General features: G+C 41.6%; 1 protein-coding gene across 2 annotated transcripts in view; it reads left to right on the top strand.

Annotated features, from left to right (window-relative positions):
• RBFOX1 (RNA binding fox-1 homolog 1) overlaps positions 1–20,882 on the top strand; it is a 381,057-nt gene that overhangs the window by 241,875 nt on the left and 118,300 nt on the right. For both annotated transcript variants that reach the window (XM_060079322.1, XM_060079321.1), the window contains exons 3-4: positions 9,415–9,558; positions 16,474–16,527. In XM_060079322.1, the coding sequence (XP_059935305.1) occupies positions 9,415–9,558; positions 16,474–16,527 (198 nt within the window). The remainder of the gene's footprint in view (positions 1–9,414; positions 9,559–16,473; positions 16,528–20,882) is intronic.

Below are 20,882 nucleotides of genomic sequence, written 5' to 3'. Positions count from 1 at the left end.
CCCGTGGGTGGTGGTCTCAGCATCCAATGTCTCAACTCAGGATAGAGGGGAGGTGAATGCCCTTACACAGTAGTGGTCCTTACCTAGGGTCCATGGATGTCAACTGTATCCTTCGGGGTGTTTGTGAACTTCTGAAATTGTATGCAAAGTTCAGGTGTATGTGCATTTTCCCCCCAGGCAGTAGGTCCATAGCTTTCATAAAACCCTTAGTGTGTCTGGTAGGTCCATAGCTTTCACAAAACCCTTAGTGTGTCTAAGAACACAGAAATAAGTTAAGAAACATTTATCTACAGAGTGAAGAGATATAGCCCCAGTAACAATAATAATAATGATAATGATAGCAACAAACGTTACAGCTGCCATTGGTAGGACCAACTGCATGGGGAAGCTACTATTACCCCAAATGTATTTCATGCTTTAAAAATATTTTTATTTAAAACACAGCCACGGAGAGTTGACTCTCTAATTATCACACTCCTCCTTTTGAAGCATCCCATCACCAGTGCCCTGAGAAGACATTTTCTTTCTCTTTCTTTTCCTACTTTCTTCCCTTTTAAACCCATTTCCACTCCCATCCCCCCAAGACACCATTGCTCTAAAGCAGTGTTGTCCAGTGGAACTTCTGGCAATGATGGAAGTGTTCTGTAGCTATGCTTTTTAAGTAGGGGATGCATTATATTTCTGTTGCTGCCCTAACAAAGTACCACAAACTCAGTGATTTAAACAACAAAAATGTATTTATCTTACAGTTTGGTCAGAAGTCTGGCATGGGTCTCACCAGGCTAAAAGCAAGGTGTCTTCGGGATTACATTTTTTTCTGTAGGCTCTGGATAGGGTCCCTTTCCTTTCCTTTTCTGACTCCTGGAGGTCACCCTCATTCTTTGCCTCATGACCTGCTTCCTCCAACTTCAAAGCCAGCGATGGTGGGTGGAGCCTTGTCACTGGCTGTTCTGCTTCCTGCTTCCACTTTTAAGACCCTTATAGGTACCCTGGGCCCACTAGGTAATCCAGCATCATTTCCCTGTTTTAAGGTCAGCTGATTAGCAACGTTAAATCCATCTGTAGCCTTCATTACCCTTTGTCATATAAAGTAACATAGTCACAGGTTCTAGGGATTAGGATATTAATGCTCCTAAGGGGCCCTTACTCTGACAGCCGTGGGTATCCCTTTAGCCCTTGAAATGTGGGTGGTATGACCGTGGAACTGAATCTTTATTTTGATTCAACTGTAATTTAATGCAAACACTGATACTTGATTCAGTGATTTGAATCCATTTAGGTATGTTTTGAGAGTCTTGAATAGTCAACCATCAATCTTGCAAAGGCTAAATACAGCTCAGGCATTTCCAATGAAAAGTTAGTGTCCATATTGAGATGATGAGCTTAAGTACAAATTATATACAAGATTTAGAAGATTGAGTTAAAAAAATGTAAAATATCACTTACATTGTTTATGTAATGAAGTAATATTTTTATTCATGGGGTTAAACAAATATGTTCTTAAAATTAACGTCATGTGTTTCTTTTTACTTTTTTGGCAAATGGCTTCTGGAAATTTTTAAATTACATGTGTGGCTCCTGTTTTATTTTGTTGGACAGGGCTGCCCTAAAGTGCTTGATCACCGTCCTTGAGTTAGTGCTGTGTTGTGAGCACATGTGTTTTAATTTTTGTCACATAGGGCAGGAAAAATAATTTTACTTTTACCCTTCTAGGTTCTTGGCTGAGACCCCCCTACAATGAAAGATTCACAGGAGAAAAACAAACAGAAGTTTAATAATAATAATGACATGTACACCTCCTGTGCACGTAGGAGAGACCCAGGGAACCTGAGCAACGCCCCCAAATGGTCCAAGCCACCACCTTAAATACTATCTCCAGCTCAAGACAAAAGGAGATGTTGGGAATGGGAGCCAGTCTTGGGGGTTATGAGGAAAAACTCAGTGAATAAGGGCGTGGTTGTGATGCAGATTTAAGTTGTCACCTTCCCATTGCTAAGAGTGTCTAGAGATTTAGTTATCCTTCTCTTCCCTGTACCTAGAGGGAGACACCCTTACAAATGGAGAGTTCCTTTATAAATGTAAACGTCTCTTACAGAAAGGGTAACTTCTACTCTATATTCATAGCTTCTCCTATGCCTGCTGTTTCTCAGAAATAATCATCCCCCAATAATCCTTGTGCCAAAAAGACATGTTTGGGAGTGGCATCCTCTGCTTCCCTTCATCAAGTATACTTTGGTACAGTTCCTGTTTATTTATCAACATTGTCCCCTTTCCCCCATACACACACTCCATGCTCTGCTTCCGAACCTCTCCTTTCTCTCTGAATTCAAATTTCTGCTGACAACTTGCCACATTTTACTTATGCATCCTTGTGATGGTCACCTACGTTACTTCCAATGACCTGGGACTCCAGGCAACTCTTTTATCCCTACTTACAGACGAGGAAACTGAGTCTCAGAAGAATTTAAGGAGCTGGACTAGTAAATGATGGAACAGAGTTTGAACTCAGAGACATCCAGCTGCAAAAGCCCTTGGCCTGTGATTTTGCAACCAGGTCATCCCCAAAATATGGTACACAGGTGAACTCAGCAGAGCGTGTGTGGGCTTAGAGAGAGGAGACCGTGGGGCGGGGCCAGGATCTGAAAGGCGCAGACTTCTGCACAACCACGCGTATTCTCTTCAGCAGTCATCCCTGGATCGGTCGATATCAAAATCCAATTTCATCAGGATTAGCCTTAGGTTGCTCAGAGCTATTCACTGAATTAGGAAAGATTAGAGCAGAGGGAGCCCCACGGTTCTTTATTAAGGTTTTTGCGGAAGCACTAAGTGATCTTCAGGAGATTAAAGTGCTGGTGGTGTTTTCTTAACATTTATAACCTGCGCCAATATCTGGGGAGTTTGTTTATTAGGGAAAGTTCTGTGACACTCATCCTGCCTCCTAACAGGGCCTTCGAACTGGGCCAGAGCAGAAGCTGGCTTTGCTGTTCTAATGAGCTTATTTGGGAACCTCTTGCCAAGAGCTACCTGGACATCCACCTCTTGAGGTTAATGGATGGTGCATCCACATAGGGTCCTGCACCTTTTCTGGCATGATGAGGAGGACTCTGCATCGCAGAGTCATCAGCAACTGTGGGCTTGAGAAATAAAGAACAAAAGCTGATGGTTATTAATCCTTTTCATAATAAGGATGGTAATGATCCCCTGTTTATTCATGAGACTTTGAATTCATGACCTCACTCTAAAGGATCCAGGACAGATATACATTTATTTCTTTATGCACATGCAAACTAAGACCCAGAGACATGAAGTTAGCATTCATGCAGCTCCCTCATGGCACAACCAGGCCTATTCATTTATGTTACAGATATTTACTGAGCATTTACCACCTGTGCTAGGTCAACGGTTTCAATTCATGCAATTTTGCTCCCCCTGGGACATTTGAACCCCAGAAGATATTTTCAGCTGTCTCAACTCAAGCGGGTGGAGGCCTGGGATGCTACTGACCCTCTTATGGTGCACGGGGTAACCACCACATCAAAGGATTATACAGCCCCAAGTGTCAACATTTCTGTTATTGAGAAACTCTGTTCTAGGAGGTTAGGGATAAAAAGTGAATAGAAGCTCTACGGTCTCTACTCTCATGGACTGTGCATTCTGGTGGAGAAGACAGACTATAGAAATGAACAGAAACATATAAAGGTAAGAAGTGAGGTGTGCTGTGAAAAAACAAATCTATAGGCATGAACAGAGGAGATGCTGATGCAGCTGTTTTATTTATTTATTTATTTATAAATGTTTTATTGTAGTTGATCCACAATGTTGTGTTAATTTCTGCTATACAGTAAAGTGACTCAGTTATACATATATATACATTATTTTTCATATTCTTTTCCATTATGGTTTATCACAGGATATTGAATATAGTTCCCTGTGCTATACAGTGGGACCTTGTTGTTTATCCATTCTATATATAATAGTTTGCATCTGCAAATCCCAAACTCACACTTCATCCCTCCCCCAACCCCCTTCCCCTTGGCAACCACAAGTCTGTTCTCTATGTCCGTGAGTCTGTTTCTGTTTCACAGATAAGTTCCTTTGGGTCATATTTTATAGTCCATATATAATTGATATCATATGGTATTTGTCTTTCTCTTTCTGACTAACTTCACTTAGTATGATAATCTCTATTTCCATCCATGTTGCTGCAAATAGTATTATTTCATTCTTTTTTATGGCTGAGTAGTATTCCATTGTGTGTGTGTGTGTGTGTATATATATATATATACCACATCTTCTTTATCTGTTCATCTATTGATGTACATTTAGGTTGTTTCCATGTCTTGGCTATGGTGAATAGTGCTGCTATGAACATAGACGTGCATGTATCTTTTTGAATTAGAGTTTTGTCTGGGTATATGCCCAGGAGTGGAACTGTTGGATCATATGGTAATTCTATTTTTAGTTTTCTGTGTTGTGGCTGTTTTAGATGATGGGGCCAGGGAAGACTTCTCCAATCGGTGATATCTGGGCGGAGACCTGACTGGCAAGAGGGATCAAGCTACACAGGCGACTGGGGAGAGAAATACCCAGGCAAAGGGACTAACAAACAGGTGCAAAGACTAAGGAGGCGTGTGTTGAGTATGTTGAAGGGAGAGCAAAGAGGCCCGTGAACAAGACAGGGGAGCGGTAGGAAGCAAGGGGGTTAGGGCTGTATCTCCTAGACCACGGTAAGGGTCTGGATGGGAGGGTTCTGAGATGGATGGTGCCCTGGCCATTCTGCTCACAGCTCTCACATCCTTACTTGTCTCAATTTCCTTCAATCTCTGAGCGAGTGGACCAGTATGAATTTGCTTCGTTTTTATGTTCCAACTTCTGATCTTCCAAATGTGGCTTACAAGGTACATTTCTAATTCAGTTGCTTCCCACTTTAGAGCCAAAATGACTTTCAAAAGAAAAACATCAGACATGGATAAATCAAGAGTTCTTCTTTCAACGATTAATTCCCACTAAGCCTTGACATGCACAAGCCTTGGGGAATGTAACTGCAAACCAGGTAGACACTGCCTTTCAGAAAGACACATTCTAGATGTTTCTTTCTTTTAGTAAGTTGTGTAGCTTTTTCACATTATTTTTGTCTTTAGACATTGTGCCCTGTGCTTTTGCCATAAGCTTCAGTGGAGCTCTCAGGGATGCTTATCCATCTGTGCAGGGAACCTGCAGGCAGGTCTTCATCTTGCAAGTGCTGGTGGCCTTTCTGGAGGCTGAAGGAACGCTTCTCAGCCCGGCTGAAGCGTGTCAGTGCATCCAGGAGCAGGTACAGAAAGGGGGTCTTGGAGCCCTGCGTTTGAAGGGAAGACTCAAGTCTCTTCTCATTTTAGGGAACTCATCAAAGTGACCAGTGTGATAGATGAGAGCCTGGGGGCACCTCTAGTGGGGACATTCTCCCTTCTTCTGAACCTGGGTTGAGGCCAACCCTTTTGAGAGCCCCATGCCTCCAGAACTGGTAAAAAGTACAACCACACCTTGATAACCCTTGATAACAATTACTCATTCTCCAGGGATTTCTGGTATGTTTGCTTAGCAGGGGTCTTGGTGAGTTGAATGATGGCCTTCAAAAAATATGTCTATGTTCTGATCTTCGTAAACCTGGGAATGTGACCTTATTTGGAAAAAAAAAAAAAACAGGTCTTTGCAGACGTAATTAAGTTAAGGATTCCAAGACCAGATCATACTCAATTTAGGGTGAGCTCTAAATCCAATGACTAATGTCCTTGTAAGAAGAAAAAGGCAGAGGGAGATGAGTCTCAGACATGCAGAGGGAAGAAGGCCAAACGAAGACAAGAGATGGGAGCAATGCAGCTCCGCTGAGCCAAGAGGCACCAGCAGCTGGAAGAACAAGGAAGGATTTCCTCTGGAAGCCTCCAGCTGGAGTGTGATCCCAATGGCACCTTTATTGTACATTTCTGGCCCTTACAACTGGGAGAGAATCAATTTCTGTTGCTTTAAGTCACCAGGGTTTTGGTAATTCCTTAGGAAACTAATAGAGGAATATAAAACACTGAATATGTTCTGAATATGTTTTTTTCTGAACGTTCCCAACAAAAAGGAAATCTCACAGCCTGAAATACTCAAGATGTGGGTCAGTAAGGGTCATTCCTGTAGCTCTGACTCCTAGCGTGATTGAGGCTCTGTCGTAGCTTTTTTGGTTCACCTCCTACTGCACTGGGTCCTCATCAAAGCCCCATCTTGGGTTACATCATACCACAGAAGCAGGCATGCTCAATCTAAAAGGTTTTTTTTTTTCTATTTTTCTTTTTCAACCTCTGGATCCTGATATTCCTCCTCTTCCCTTCCCTTTCCATTCCCCTGTGATGTCTGAAGTATTTTTGGTTGAGTTTTTCTTTTTCCGTGTTATCTTTGAGATTACTTTTAACACACAGGTATTCCTACACAACCATTTATGAGCATTTGTATATTTGCACATGCTACACAATGATTAATTGAGCGGTGTATGTTTTTATCAAAGGAGACAATGCAAAGATTTCTTCAAAGTCCTGTTGGACTAAAGATGATTAATTTTCATTTTCACATGAGCAGCATAATGCTATTAATCATTTAATATGTTTAATCATAATCTCTGTAATTCCTAATTAGGTTTATTAAGCTGAAATATCCAGCAGATATACACAAATCCAAATCTAAGTTTCCTTCTTGGGAGGAGAAAGAGCTGGTTTTAATTTGCATTTGAACAGCAACTTCTAACAGGAGGGAAAAAGTGGGCTTGAAAGCATGGGGGCTGAGCTGCTGCTTCTGCAAACTTAGAGAAGTCTTTTGTTGGTGTAGTTAAGACCCCTGACCCCTCTGAAAGTGACAATCTCATGATGCAAAGTCGTTTCCATCTATCTCCCGGGTATGTCGCCAGACTTCATATTACCAGCAGAGAAAATACAGTCCCTGCTCTGGGTCTCAGTGTTATAATATTGTTCTTTGACTATCACTTGAAGGTGGCAAAGCTGATGGTTCACTCCTTCATTCATTCATTTCTTCATATACTCGTAATGCATTCACCCATTCAGTTGGGGAGTCAACCAGCCAGGAAAGAGACATTTATCATTCATCTCCCATGACACAGCTTGTGTCTCATGCTGCCCATGTCACACCCCTGCTATGATCCTTAAGTGTCTCCTCCTAGTTTTTAGGATGAAATATATCCACTTGGTCTGCACCCAGGATTCTTCATGGTCCAACCCCTGCCTCCCTCTACAGTGTATTCTCCCACCCTTCCTTCATACACACACCCTCCAACTAGTGACACGAATGTCCACATGTAGTCCCCCGAATCCAGAACACGATTCACCTCTCTGCATCCTGCCACATGCTTTGTCCTCTGCTGGTACAGCGTTAGTCCCCTTTACCTTTTCTCTTAAACATCTCCCACTGAAAATGTAACCTCCAGAATTGGCAAGCCTGTGGTGTGTCCCTGATTTAAGTTTACTCAGCCCCCTGTGATTCATTCTGACCCCTGCTCTCAATAGTCTGTATTACAATTGTCTTTTTCTACCTCTTTCTCTTCCACTAAACTGGGGACTGCATATGCTTTGGAGGACGAACTTAAGTGTCCAGGGGATAGTACTTGCTCAGGAAAGATGTGTTTAATAAGCATATGAGAACCTTTCCTTCATGTTTCCTGAGAGGCTTTTTGCACGTGTCCTTTGACATTTTTGTAAAAATCACCGCCAGTCTAAAAATTGCCTTACTTCCCATTTATTGACTGTATTGTGTGCCGAGAACTCTGCCAAGTCGGCATCATGTGTTACCGTGTTCAGTCGTCACAGAATCTTATAAGGTGTGCACCATTGTTATTGCTCATTTTCCAGATTAGAAAACGATCACAATCCTCTTTATTCAATCCAACAGCATTGGCAAAATGACCAGGTACTTTATCTTCATGACGGGGCCCTTGAAAGTTGAAGAAAGTTAGCTGGTAGGTCTTTAAATACCAAAGGAGCTTGGAAGAGTAGTATGGCAACCACCGGAAGGTCTTGACTTCCAGATACAATTTAGGGTTTGTTAGGAAGGAGTTGCCAGTGAAATCTGTCAGTAAATACAAGGGTTGACGAGAAAGTCACTAATTATGCCCATGTTATTTGGGCTTTATATATACATATGTCAGTTGGTAAGATTGTCTTTATTATTTTACACCTAGCTGCCTGCATTGATAGTTTTGTCCCAGGTAAATGCTTCTAAATTGCTTATAAGTAGGTGGGGCCAATCCCTTGCTGGTAAATTTGATGGGCTTCTTGCATGGGCTTTCCATCATTGTCTTAGGGAAGCCGGTTATCTGATGTAGGTGGCATCTACTGCCACCTAGAGGCAGTACCTGCTAATTGCAGAGAAAGTATCTAGAAATGAAGCATCTCTGAAATGTTGAAACCCTAGAACCGAGAGTATGGGAATGGCCTATATGATTAACTCAAATGTTAAAGTGGCTTTTCTCCTGGTTCCTGCCTGTATAGGAGTGTCAATGTAATATCATACTGTCCAGGCTTTTACTTGGGGGATGGGGTAGAGTGGGAGGCAGAGTAATGAGTTATGCTAATAATGTAACATTGTCTACACCAACTTAGGCCAACAGAACCTGCTAGATATAGATGTTCTATATCTTCATTGTCCGACATGGAAGCCACCAGCCACATGTGGCTACTGAGCATGCTAAATGTGGCTAGCATTTCCCATTTTACTTAATCTTAGTCCATTTCACTTTAAAGAGCCACATGGGGTCAACCATAATGAACAACACAGGTCTGCACAATCAAGAAATGAAAAATGAAAACCATAAAAAATAAAATTTAAGTCTGGCAGATGGTTACCTGGACTTCAGAACACCAAACAGCCTCTTCAAATGTTTTAGGAGATTTACTAATATTTTTATCTGTATGGCCTCAACAATTATGCAGGCGTATTTTCAGATTTTTGAACAGCCTCGATGAAGGGATACCTTTAATGAGTATTCTCCTTTTCTAGATGAGGTTTTCTCTAATTATCTATTAGAATTTGCTGCACCCCAGTACCAGCGAGCCCCTCCGCTTGCTTTATCCCCATAGTACTTATCTCCTTCTGCCAGCTCTGTATTTCCTTAATGAGTTTATTGTCTGTCTTCCCCTGTGTGAATTAGGATCCATGACAGTAACGATCTTTGTTGTTTTGCTCGCTGCTGAATCCTGGATCTGTGATGGGTGCTCAGTGGATGTTCAATAAATATTTGTTGGATGCATGAATGAATGACTCAGCAGTTTCTTCCTGTCCTTATTCCTTTGTTCTGGCATTTTCCTACCATTTAGGGGAAGCAAAAGCACACTGGAAAGAACATTCGGGTCCACTCAGAGCCTCTTTGCTTTCCTCTTGTTCTTTTAGCAGACAGATGATGCGGCGCCCACGGATGGTCAGCCCCAGACACAACCTTCCGAAAATACGGAAAACAAGTCCCAGCCCAAGAGGCTGCATGTCTCCAACATCCCCTTCAGGTTCCGGGATCCCGACCTCCGACAAATGTTTGGCGTAAGTACTGCCTTTCTCCTCTGCAGTGCCCGCTCTGGGATCCCCAGAGCCCTTCCCTCCTCATGTAAGTTCTTGGTATTCATAATACGAAGGTGAGGTGTTTACATGGCTGGGGAGAAAAAGGCATTTTAGATCCTAGTCTGTGGGTATCTTGGGGCCAGGATCTCTACGATTTTAGTATAAATTTCTTTGCATATGTTCACCAGGTTTCCACTTGGACCAATGGTACTTCTTCTAATTAGCAATTTGAATGTCAAATGGAAAATGGGCTCCCAGATAACACATGGTTGCAACAAGCCCATTGATGATCCCCCATCAAGTGGCCTGGGACCTCATGTCATGATTAAAATAACCATGATGATCCACCTTGGTTTTTCTTGCTATTGCAATTGCCAAATTTTTGGGAAGAGTGACTCATGACATATTTCTGCAGACCTTACTCTTTCCCAGGCACTGAGCATCTAGATTTCAGAGGAAGTTGAGAATAATTAGTTCTTCATAAAGCTTCACTAAAACAAAACAAAACAAAACCAAACCACTACAGATTTCTGAGTCTGACATGCATCCTGCAATGTACGTTCTCCCAGAATACGTGGTGAGGATTCAGAGATTTTGATTCTGATGTCATATGCCACAAATGACAGCCTTGCCCAGGCACCACGGTGGAACACAGAGCAGGGCAGAAGCTACCACCAACCCAGAGAAAAGAAATGATAGAGTTGCTTGCTCATGGGACACTGTGACCCTGATTCTTTTCCTGGACGATATTTGCACCATCCTCCTTGGGAAGGGATGAGTTTGCCATTCCTTTGGACTCAGTGTTCCATCAAAGGACAAAGCTATGACAGGACTTGGATAGTATTCATTTTTGCAAATGCAGTCACTCTATTTGTCTATGACAGCCTAGCATTGGTGGGAAATGTCTGTGGATTCAATGAACAAAACTACGTCTTTAACATATGACTTAGAGTAGAGGTTGGCGGCCTAGAGATTCCCCTTCTAAAAGCTTTTTGGATGGATGCAGATATTACAAAAGGAATAAGAAGAGGTTCAACTTTAATGCCTAGCTCTGAGCCAACTAGATCTCCTTCCCCAGGTGAAAAGGCGAACTCTGTGTCATCACTCCACAGTGGTGGGGTTAGCATGAACATTTTCTTTAACATGCATGATGTTTATCAAGTATGCATCTGACACAAAAGCAAAAGAAGCGTCCTCATATTTAAGATACCCAGGCTTGAATCCTGACATTTCAGTGGAAAAGGTCAACTTCTGCTCTTTTATCTCTCTCATTTGGTAATAACCTTGAGTTGAGCCCTCTAACTCTTGCAGAGCAGAGATACCCTCGGGCACTTTCAGGTCAAAGATGACTTTGAAAAGTGCAGAACATTCAAAGTTAAAGCCAAGGTTAAGTGTGTGTAAAGCAGTGAGACCAGGTTTGAATGATCCACAGCCAGAAGAATTAGATCCCTTTTGCCACGTCAGGTTCAGAAGTTGTCTTGCTCTTCAATGTGTCTTAATTCATCAAGTGCCACTGGGATGCTGGCTTTGAATTTGGTCCTCTTAATGACCATCCTGTGCTCTTTTCTGGTGCCACTCATTGCAACACACCCTAACTCCCACCCCTGAGGATGCTCTGTCCTCGCTGGTCTTCTTTGTTATCTTGAAAGTTACCAGAGGGCTACACTGCTAAGCTATTCAAAATATTCACAGCTAGACTCCGAAGAAGAGATTCTGCTTGTGTGAATATCTGAGCCTCTCTATTCTTATCGGGGCAGAACAGGTGGCATAGAGCGAAGTCTTGCCAAAAGATGGATCGTGCTACCAGTTGTCAAACCTTGATCAAAATCTACTAGTTTCAGAGCTACGTTTTGTAAGTCAAAATTTTCAAGCAACTGACAAGATGTCGATTTGACAAGATGATAGCTACACTTAGGATCTATCTATCTATTCAGAAAATGCAGCATTCAGTAATTCTGAAATTAATTCAGTTCATCACAAACTGCCTCTGTCCAATTTTTAAAGTATGCAAGATTTTTTTTTTTTTTCTTTTGCGGTATGCGGGCCTCTCACTGTTGTGGCCTCTCCCGTTGCGGAGCACAGGCTCCGGACGCGCAGGCACAGCGGCCATGGCTCACGGGCCCAGCCGCTCCGCGGCATATGGGATCCTCCCAGACCGGGGCACGAACCCGTATCCCCTGCATCGGCAGGCGGACTCCCAACCACTGCGCCACCAGGGAGGCCCTGCAAGATTTTTTCTTGGGTTTTGTCCATAAAAATCATCAGGGACCTATGGATTCCTGGACTCTGCAATAACTCTGAGACCTCCTTGGTTTACAACCACCATTCTGAAGCTATGGAATTTTAATACTGCAAAAATCTATCCTTCCTGGCCAAACCTGGGTGGCGGCAAACCCATGTGGTTATGTGATACATTTAGTGGCATGAATCACATGAAAAGGCATCTGTAAACATTCTGATTGGTTCCTCCACTCCAACTGAGAGAATTAAACATGATTTCCTCTTTCAGTTCATAGTCACTCTAAGAAATCACATTTTAATCCCAATCAGGTGTTTTCCAAGTCATTGAGACATGAGATGTCATCTCTCCTTTTGTTGCTATGTTTTGCCCTGGTCCCTTCACTCTGGCTGGGGCTACAAGGAGTGAGGTGGCAGAGAAAAACCTTCACAAAGATTTTTGCATTTTTCTTCTTGGTTTCTTTTGTTCAGTATGGCCATGGGGATTTCAAAACAAAACCAAAACCAAAACCCAATGGCAAAACAGCCTCCTTTTTCAAACTGCCTAAAATCTGGCAGTGTTCAGAACAACTTCTGTAACCATGAATAATTCAGCCGTGAAGCTTGCAACGCCTGCAGGCCTGATGGTTACCGCAGGTGCCTCAACATTTTATTTTTAATGTGTGGCTTTAGTGTCTCTTTGTCAGAATCCTCGTTTCCCTTCTTTCACAATTCGCTTTATATTCTTTTTTTTTTTTTTTTTTTTTTTTTTTTGCGGTATGTGGGCCTCTCACTGTTGTGGCCTCTCCCGTTGCGGAGCACAGGCTCTGGATGCGCAGGCTCAGCGGCCATGGCTCACGGGCCCAGCCGCTCCACGGCATGTGGGATCTTCCCGGACCGGGGCACGAACCTGTGTCCCCTGCATCGGCAGGCGGACTCTCAACCACTGCCCCACCAGGGAAGCCCCTCGCTTTATATTCTTTACTTCCTTCTCTTTCGGATAAACTTGTTCCAGTGTTTGGCATTAAATCATCCAGGTCATCTTAGATTTCCTGGGATTTTTTTTTTTTTCTTTTTTAGATGGAACTTTCCTTGGTCAAAAAATGATATGGCCACAACATCCATAGCAGAAGCCAGAGTCTTTTTAAAACACCAGTTGACGTGTGAGTGAATGGGATCTCTTATATTATCAGGGGCCTTGGTTCTGGATGTTTCACTGGAAGGGATGTTGGTTCTGGCCCCAGCTACCTATTTCTTGATCATGTCAGAGCATGCGTTTCCTTTCCATTTGAATTTTCAATGAACCCATGAAAGCAATGTATGGATTTCCACCAAATTAATCACAATGCCTTGCTCTTGAATAAAAGCTCAATTTAACCTAATATTTAATAGTAAGCATTTGCGGTGTGAGAGAGGTGGTTATTATAGATCCAGACCTCTGATACAAGGCATTTCAATCTAGAATTGCCTTCATAAACAGCTATTCAGTGAGTACTGGCTTCAGATTTTACCACTCCCTTGTCAAGGTCACAGCCTTGCTTTCGTTATCAAAATACAGGCCTTTGGGGCATGAATATGATCCACTGAATTCTCTATTGTCACCAGACACAGATTACATGACTTTCAGAACATGCAAAAGAAGCTTTCATTAGAAAAGAAAAGAAGCTTTCACGATCACCATTGATGTATAACAAAATAGAGATGCTTTCGGACATGGCATGTTGCCTTCTATTCTGCATCCAAAACATGAAGCCGACCCTAAGAAAACTGGGATGATGCCTTTTCTTAGCCTCCATGCACACTCTTTGAACTAAGCTTTACTTTCATGTTTTATACTGTATCCATTGAACACTTTTCAGAGGTTTTCAGAGAAATATTATTTGATCTGAGAATATCTAAAAATGGGTGGTACCTATTTGCCCAGGTGTGTGCCTATAAGCTCCTGGTTTTATCCTTGACACAGCTATTGAAACACCTCGCCTGGATTCTGAGATGTTGTTGAACACGGCTGAATGTCGGTGTTGAGCAAACAAATCCTAGTTATGTCTGCGAATGAGTTGTGTCTATTTAAATTGAAAATGTGCCAGCTGTGTTTACATCATTAGTACCAAACTTCCCAATTAAACTGTTGATACTATAAATATAGTACACAACTGCCTTAGGAACGGGGCTTACATCAGCAGCATTCTTCTTCTGGCTTGTTTCACTGGCTTTGAGGATCTTCCACCCAGTGGCAACTGCCAAAGAGGCAAACAGTGGGGACCATTTCAGGGCATATGGGGCCATTGTTCCATTTAGGGAATGATATGTGTGAAGATTACTTTTTGATTGGTTCTGTCTCAACCAGATCTTATTTTCAAGGAAGTGTTTTTGTGTTGACTGCTTAGAGAATATTCCATGGATGACATTTGCTTCGTGGTTTTAGAGGAAGTCCTTTTCAAGCTTCTCTATCCATAAATATGTGTGCTTCCAGCCCCTTAGGCCTGAAATAAACATGATAGCATCTGTCTAGACTGAATATTCTAAGGAGGTTATATCAGAATTATGGCTTCTGAGGAGTTCACAAAGCTGGAGGACTTTTTAACTATGAAATTGACTTCACCTTTCAATGGCAAATCCTGCATTTCCCAAATCTGAAAATTATCTTCTATTTTCAACGATTTTCTCTGCCCAAATCTGGGGCACGGAAAATGCAGTAGAAGAATCTTCTCTTGACCAAAAGAGTAGTTTAGTGTCCACAAATTACAGGGTGAGTAAGCTGCGTGTTTCTTGGTATTTCCATACGGCATGCTAGCGATGTAGACCTTCCATCTTCTCTCCTGGTTGAGGCTTCTCTTCTTGATTTCTTCCTATCCTTCTACTTCTCTCTGAAGTAGAGAAGCACTTCTGCTCCACAAGAAGAATTCAAGTCTGTAATCCCCTGGACGAGTACATATCCTGAGGGATGGGCACATTTCTGTGGCCCAAGATGACACAGCTTTGGGGTTTTTTTTCTCATAGTCAAAACTACTTTCATTTCAAGATTTTGAGCTATTTATATTTGACTGGAGCATACATATGTTTTTCTGTCTTTCTGAGTAATGTAGATTTATTTGTACATTCCAGAGGATAGCCTCTGTATCTTCCAAATTTTTTTGTTTCTTTTTTTTTTTTTTTTTTTTTGAATCTCAGTAAGACCTTCTTGACACTTACTCTCCGGGCCTCCCAGTATTCTGTGAGTGGTGCACATGGGTCAGTCAAGCTGCCCCTAATTCTCTGTATCTAATTATTCCCTTTCTCTCCTGCCCCTCCCTCCCCATGGCTCCATCCTCTGCTACACAGAGGCTGCTTAAGGCTTTCCACCCAGTGGAGAGAGACAGAATACAGAATCTCCTAGGGTTATAAAAGATGCAATAAAAATTCAGGCTGCAAAAGCAAATGGAGCAATAGGAAAGCTCAAAATCAGGGAAAAAGAGGATGGAAATTTTACTTTTTGTTGTTCTGTTTGTTTTTTAATCACTGAAACAGGCATTTGCTCTCATTCTGCGTCAGGTTAAAATTTCTATCTGATTTTCCCCTGGGCCTTGTCACACACATTTGCACTACTGTCTCCCACATGTACTCCTGTAGAACAGACCACACTCAAAAAATGCCCATTCGACTTCATGCGATGTAAGAAACAGAAAGGATTCCAGCATCAGGGAAAATGATTTTGAATTATCAAATGCTTTTGGAGCAGGGTCCATGTTCCCATGTTTTAAGTGTGAATTACAGACTGATGTGCGTTTGTCACTAGGACTACTAGGGTAGTCTGTTACTAGTCATAGTAAGTTACAAAATACAAAACACAATATCAGAAATTTGAATTTCAGATAACAAATATTTTATTAAGTATAAGTATGTCCCAAATATTGTGTGGGGTACACTTATCCTGAAAAATCTGACATTTAAATTTAACTAAGCATCTGTATTTTATCAGGCTACCTAATGTATTTGTCATCTGAAAATTTGTTTCTAGATTCGAATATGTTGAGTTTCTTCCACTTTTTATAAAGCCTATTCATGCTAATTGTATAAAATCTGTTTGTTTAACAACATGGAGAATCATCTTGAAAGAAGTACATTTCAGCCTGAGGATAGACCACAACTACGCTGGTTTCTTGCTTGTGATGGGTGTCTGTGTAGTGGATCTTCCTTTTATCTTTACTTCTCTTTTATAGCCTGGCTGCTCCTGGCTTTTGCAGAACCAAGGTCCAAAATCCTCAACATCCCATTCTAGTCGGATATTTTACTATCAAAATCCCACTTCCCCAAGCATTCTTTGCCCAGTGGCTAGTGACGTAGCCTAGAAGAGCCCTTGTATATACTAGCTGTTTTTAATCTTTGCTGCTCAGTGCCTGGGAAGGCAATCACTCACATATCAAGAAAGAAAAGTAGAATTAACCTCTTGGTTACATACTTGGTACTGGGCCCCTATTCTGATAGCTTATATGATGGCACATGCCATAATTTGGAAATAATACATGCGGTTGTATTTTCTCTTGGTTCAAGTGCATCGTTTAATGAAAGAACAACATAAAATGTATATCCTTGATATTAAAAGAGAAAACAAATTCTGACTTGGGGCACAATTACCCATGTGCATAATATGATTCAGTGTGTTTCTCTTCTTGCTTATAAAATATTTCTATTTCTTTGCAGCAATTTGGTAAAATCTTAGATGTTGAAATTATTTTTAATGAGCGAGGCTCAAAGGTAAGCAACTTCATTCACTTTAGAATTGTTTAGCTTATGTTGAAACGCTTGTTATAAATACGGGGAAACAACTGCACTGTTTTAATCAGTACGTTGTGAAAATACACTTCCGTGGGAATTCCTTTAGGGACCACCTCCCGTTTCCAAAATGGTGGGGACTACATTGGATTCAGTTTAAAATGTATGAGGGGGTAATTTTAAATTGCTGTTTTATATATATCTGTAGATGTCTATATATCAATTTTCCAGAGGAAAACTACCCATGCTTAAAAAAATAATATTGTTGCTACATTTTTGTTTTTCAGTGATAATTATGTTCTTTATATTAAAAAGTGAGTTGATAGTCTCATGAGCAGGTAAATATGTGATTATTCTGTATTAATAAAGTGCAGTTCTTTTCCTGGGTTGTAGGGGAGAAAATCTCATATACACCAACCTTTTGAATAAAACTTGATCCATTAGTCTGTGTACCCACCCACATTTTGCAATTTGCCGTTGCTTTTAGTTAGCTTTTTTTTTTTTCTGGGAAAGCAATTTTTAAGTAGATTTTCTTAGAGCTAACAGTGTTAGTAAAAATCAGAGGTTATATGGTCAAACTCCAGCAACTTCAAAATGGAAATAGGTTAGTAGAAAAAAAAAAAAAAAAAGCCCAACTCTTCCAAAACATCTTCTGTATCAGTGGTCATCTAAGAGCAGTATCCAAACGGGCAGCATCAGCACGACCTGGGAATTTAGAAATGCAGATTCTCAGGGTCCAACCCAGACCTTATTGAATCAGATCCTCAGAAACTGGGGCCCAGCAATCTGTGTTTTAACAAACCTACCAGGGCTGTGGTTAAACTGATAAACCCTGTGTCTTTCTGTTTTTGACACACGCCCACGCTTCGTTTGAATGCAAACTAGCCCTTTGGCCCCTGGGGCTTCGAGGTTGCTAAAGCATCCTCCTTCTACCTGCATTGACGGAAAATGCAAGAGAGCCATCAGAATCTCCCTGGAGGAAAGCAGTGCATTTGGCAGAGCAGCAGCAGATACTGTGGTAACAGGGAAGGATGCTGCAAAAGACTTGGATATTGACATCAGGAACTAGAAAGTGAAACACGTTCAATAACTCTGCCTGGTTTCCGGTCCGCCAGGAATGTTCAGCTGCCTTCACATCCCCAGACTGTGAAAGTGGGGTTGGAGAGAAGTTGATTACCAAGCACAGAGAGATCCCGGGTTTAGCCCCAGAGCTTTTCGTACACAGGCAATTTGGGACAAGCCAACATCCAGGAGGGTTACTAAGAAGAACAGGTTTTACCTAAGGGAGCAAGAGCCAGTCTCCTGGGTCTCCTGGGTATAGTAACCATTTCCTCCCCACAAAGCAATCCTTTATTATTCCTTGGACGGTCTGTACCCTCTCCGTCCTAAATAGGTTTAGTATTAACCTAATAGGATAATGCTGATTGAATTGAAGAAAGAAAATGCCAGTATTCTCTTTTCCACAGTCAAAATGGTGTTGTGATATGCCAGATGAGTGTAAAAAAAAAAAAAAAAGAAAAATCAATTCATTATACTCTCTGGTTTTGCTACTTTAGGGAGCTCATCATTCTGTAATTTCAGATGTTTTACAGTCATCCTTGTAATATGTCAGTAGTTTGACCTCCAGGCTGGGGGAAAAATAAGCTAACTCTCTTTCTGCTCTCGTATGAAAAGCATTACAGGTACTATTTCTATGTGTGCAAAGTCAAGTGCATTAAGAGAAAAATGTGCCTGATCCCTTTCATTCAGGACTGATGTATTCTGGGCAAAGTTATAGAAGATGTTGACCAACTTTCTTCTAATCCTGAGTTCTAGCACTGCTGCCTTTAAAGGTTTTTTTTTTTTTTTTAATTTATATTCCATGTGTACTTTGTTTTGTAACTTTTGCAAGTTGGAGGAAACTATTTAATTTTTTTCGAGAGCTGTTTAAGGACATTAGAAGAATATCATTTGCTATTTTGAAAGGACAATGGTGGTGCTATTTTTAAGACTTCTTCCCTCATTCTTGTGATTAGCCTGTCTCTAGGGCTTTAGGAATAAGACCATTTAAATTTGCTGCATCGAGAGATTGATTTTGTGAAGCTGTGAAGCCTTTTTTTTTTTTTTTTTTTATTAAGAACCATCAAAAATAGCCTCTCTCAGTGGGTTTGCTCCCTCTGAAAGAACTGGTCTTGCAGGTGTGGGAGCTGACTGGTACCACTGGAATGTCATGGAGACAGTCCAGTTGGGAACTGCTGAATGAAGGAAACAGCTCACACAGGGGTATCTTTCTTTTGTACTTGACGTTATCCTTTACGGGAAAAGGTCTTATTTAAAGGAACATTTCCACTTTAATGGTCGAGAAACCTGAACTGTTGGTATGACCTGATTTTCATCCTTTGGTACTGGAGAAGCAGCCAGGAAATGGGGGAGAGCTTACAAGCTAGGAGCTGACCTTCTGGCCATCCTCTTTGGGGACCATCCCAAGACAGCCACTCAATGAGGGTGGCTCAATGTGGGTGTTTGGTGTGTGTGTGTGTGTGTGCGTGCGCCTGTGCATATACACCTATATACACACAAGCAGTATCTATATCATCCTGGGGATGTATAATGTACAAGTTCATGTATAGAAGGATAGCAAGTAAACAAGGAAATCACTTTCAGAAAAGATCTGCCAGACTTGGAAAATGGAATGAGATAGCATTTCAGGGTGAGAGATACTATCATTCATTTTTCCTTTTAGGAGATTTAAAAATGTTGTGTTTACCTCTGAAACATTTTATTTGGGGGGTGCAGCCAGAGACAGCTACTTTTTCATAGACCTAGGAAATGCAGTCTGCTCTTTGATTCAATGATGTCTATAGTATTGGTTGCATTCCAGTACAACATTGGTGAATTGGACGTGAGTGAGAGAGAAGTGCTTCCTGGTCTCACAGACTTTCCAGAGTAGCCTGAGAGACGGATCCTTAAGACAAACAAATGCGGTAGAGTTTGCTGTGTTCTCTAGAGAAGAAGGGGTTGCTGAGATTCCAAGCAGGCAGACCAATCTCGTTGGAAGCTGGGAGGCCTTCTGGGAGAAGTGGCATTTAAGCTGCGAGAAAAAGATGAGTCAAGGTTTCACAGGGAAAGGAAGGAGGGAAGATGGTCTTCCAGGGAGAAGGGTCTGCGTGTGAAAAGGCGATTGGGAACAAGCGGGTCGTAAAGCCCTTAGTCTCACAGGAAAATGAGCCTTCAGACCCTTATCAACAGCTCTCCTCTTCTAGGTGTTAGGAGTTCTCTGCACCAGAAACTAGTAGAATCAGATTTTCATGTAAGATGAAAAGTCAACGCACGCATCCAACCTGGATACTTCAGAGCCTTTATTTCAGCTATAAAATATTGTATTTGTATTACTACAAAAAGGGAATATATCGCCTAAATATATCCCACAAGATTAAAGTAGAAAAATAACTGGGATACGGGAAGATCAGAATTTATGTTTCAAAAAACGATTTAAAAATAAGCAAGTCACGGCTGGTCCACGTTAGGGTCGCCATTATCTGCCTAGGGGTCATGCCTTCCCATCAGAGGGCACAAATATCCCAGATTCTCTTCTCCTGAAGGATTGCACCTTCTCTTAGCTCCCCCTCCTCTGTTAAGGTAAACCCTTGGAAGCAGTGTCTCTCCTCCAGCACTTAGGGAGCATCTGACTCCCCCCATGCAGCCCCTCCTGAACACTTGATCTTTACAGGGTTATTGCATTGCACTCGGTTCCTTCCTGTGCTCACCAGGCCAAGTCAAGAAGGTGCCTCTTTTGATCCCCTTTTTAAGACTGAGATAAAAATATTCAAAATATTTTAAGAATATTCTGCAAGTTACATTTTTCTTAACATAGAATTCTGACCACGAGGCAGGTCAAAAGAAACAGCACCTGTGCTTGATGGAGAGGGTGCCTAAAAATGGCCAGCTCGTGGTCTCTGGTTATGGTGTAGCTCCCCAGATGAGAATCTGGCCATCTTCTGACCCAGGGACATCGTAGCACTTCTTACCTGGGTGGGAGGTAGGATTGTCCAATGGGACCTGTAGGAGAATCCCTTTAGTATTTGGGGGACTGAGTCTGGAGCAAGGTCTTCATGAACCCAGCTTTGCCAGATCTCAACTAGGCATCTCAGCAGGTTGAAATGAGCCACTCAAAAAAAAAAAAAAAAGTTTAGCAGAAAATAATGAGAGTAAAAATAATAATAAAGAGAATCAACATGATTTTTTACTTCAAAAGAAAGTGAAAATAGAGTAGAATTCCTTTTTAGTTTATGAACTTGGGGTTCAGAATAAATTTTTATCTGCACTTTCACCTCTCCCTGATGAACATGATGCAGATT

Source organism: Mesoplodon densirostris, chromosome 16 (assembly GCF_025265405.1).
Source record: "Mesoplodon densirostris isolate mMesDen1 chromosome 16, mMesDen1 primary haplotype, whole genome shotgun sequence".
Classification (NCBI taxonomy): Eukaryota; Metazoa; Chordata; class Mammalia; order Artiodactyla; family Ziphiidae; genus Mesoplodon; species Mesoplodon densirostris.
Note: the sequence above shows the minus strand (reverse complement) of the source record. Positions and strands in the feature narration are given on the sequence as shown.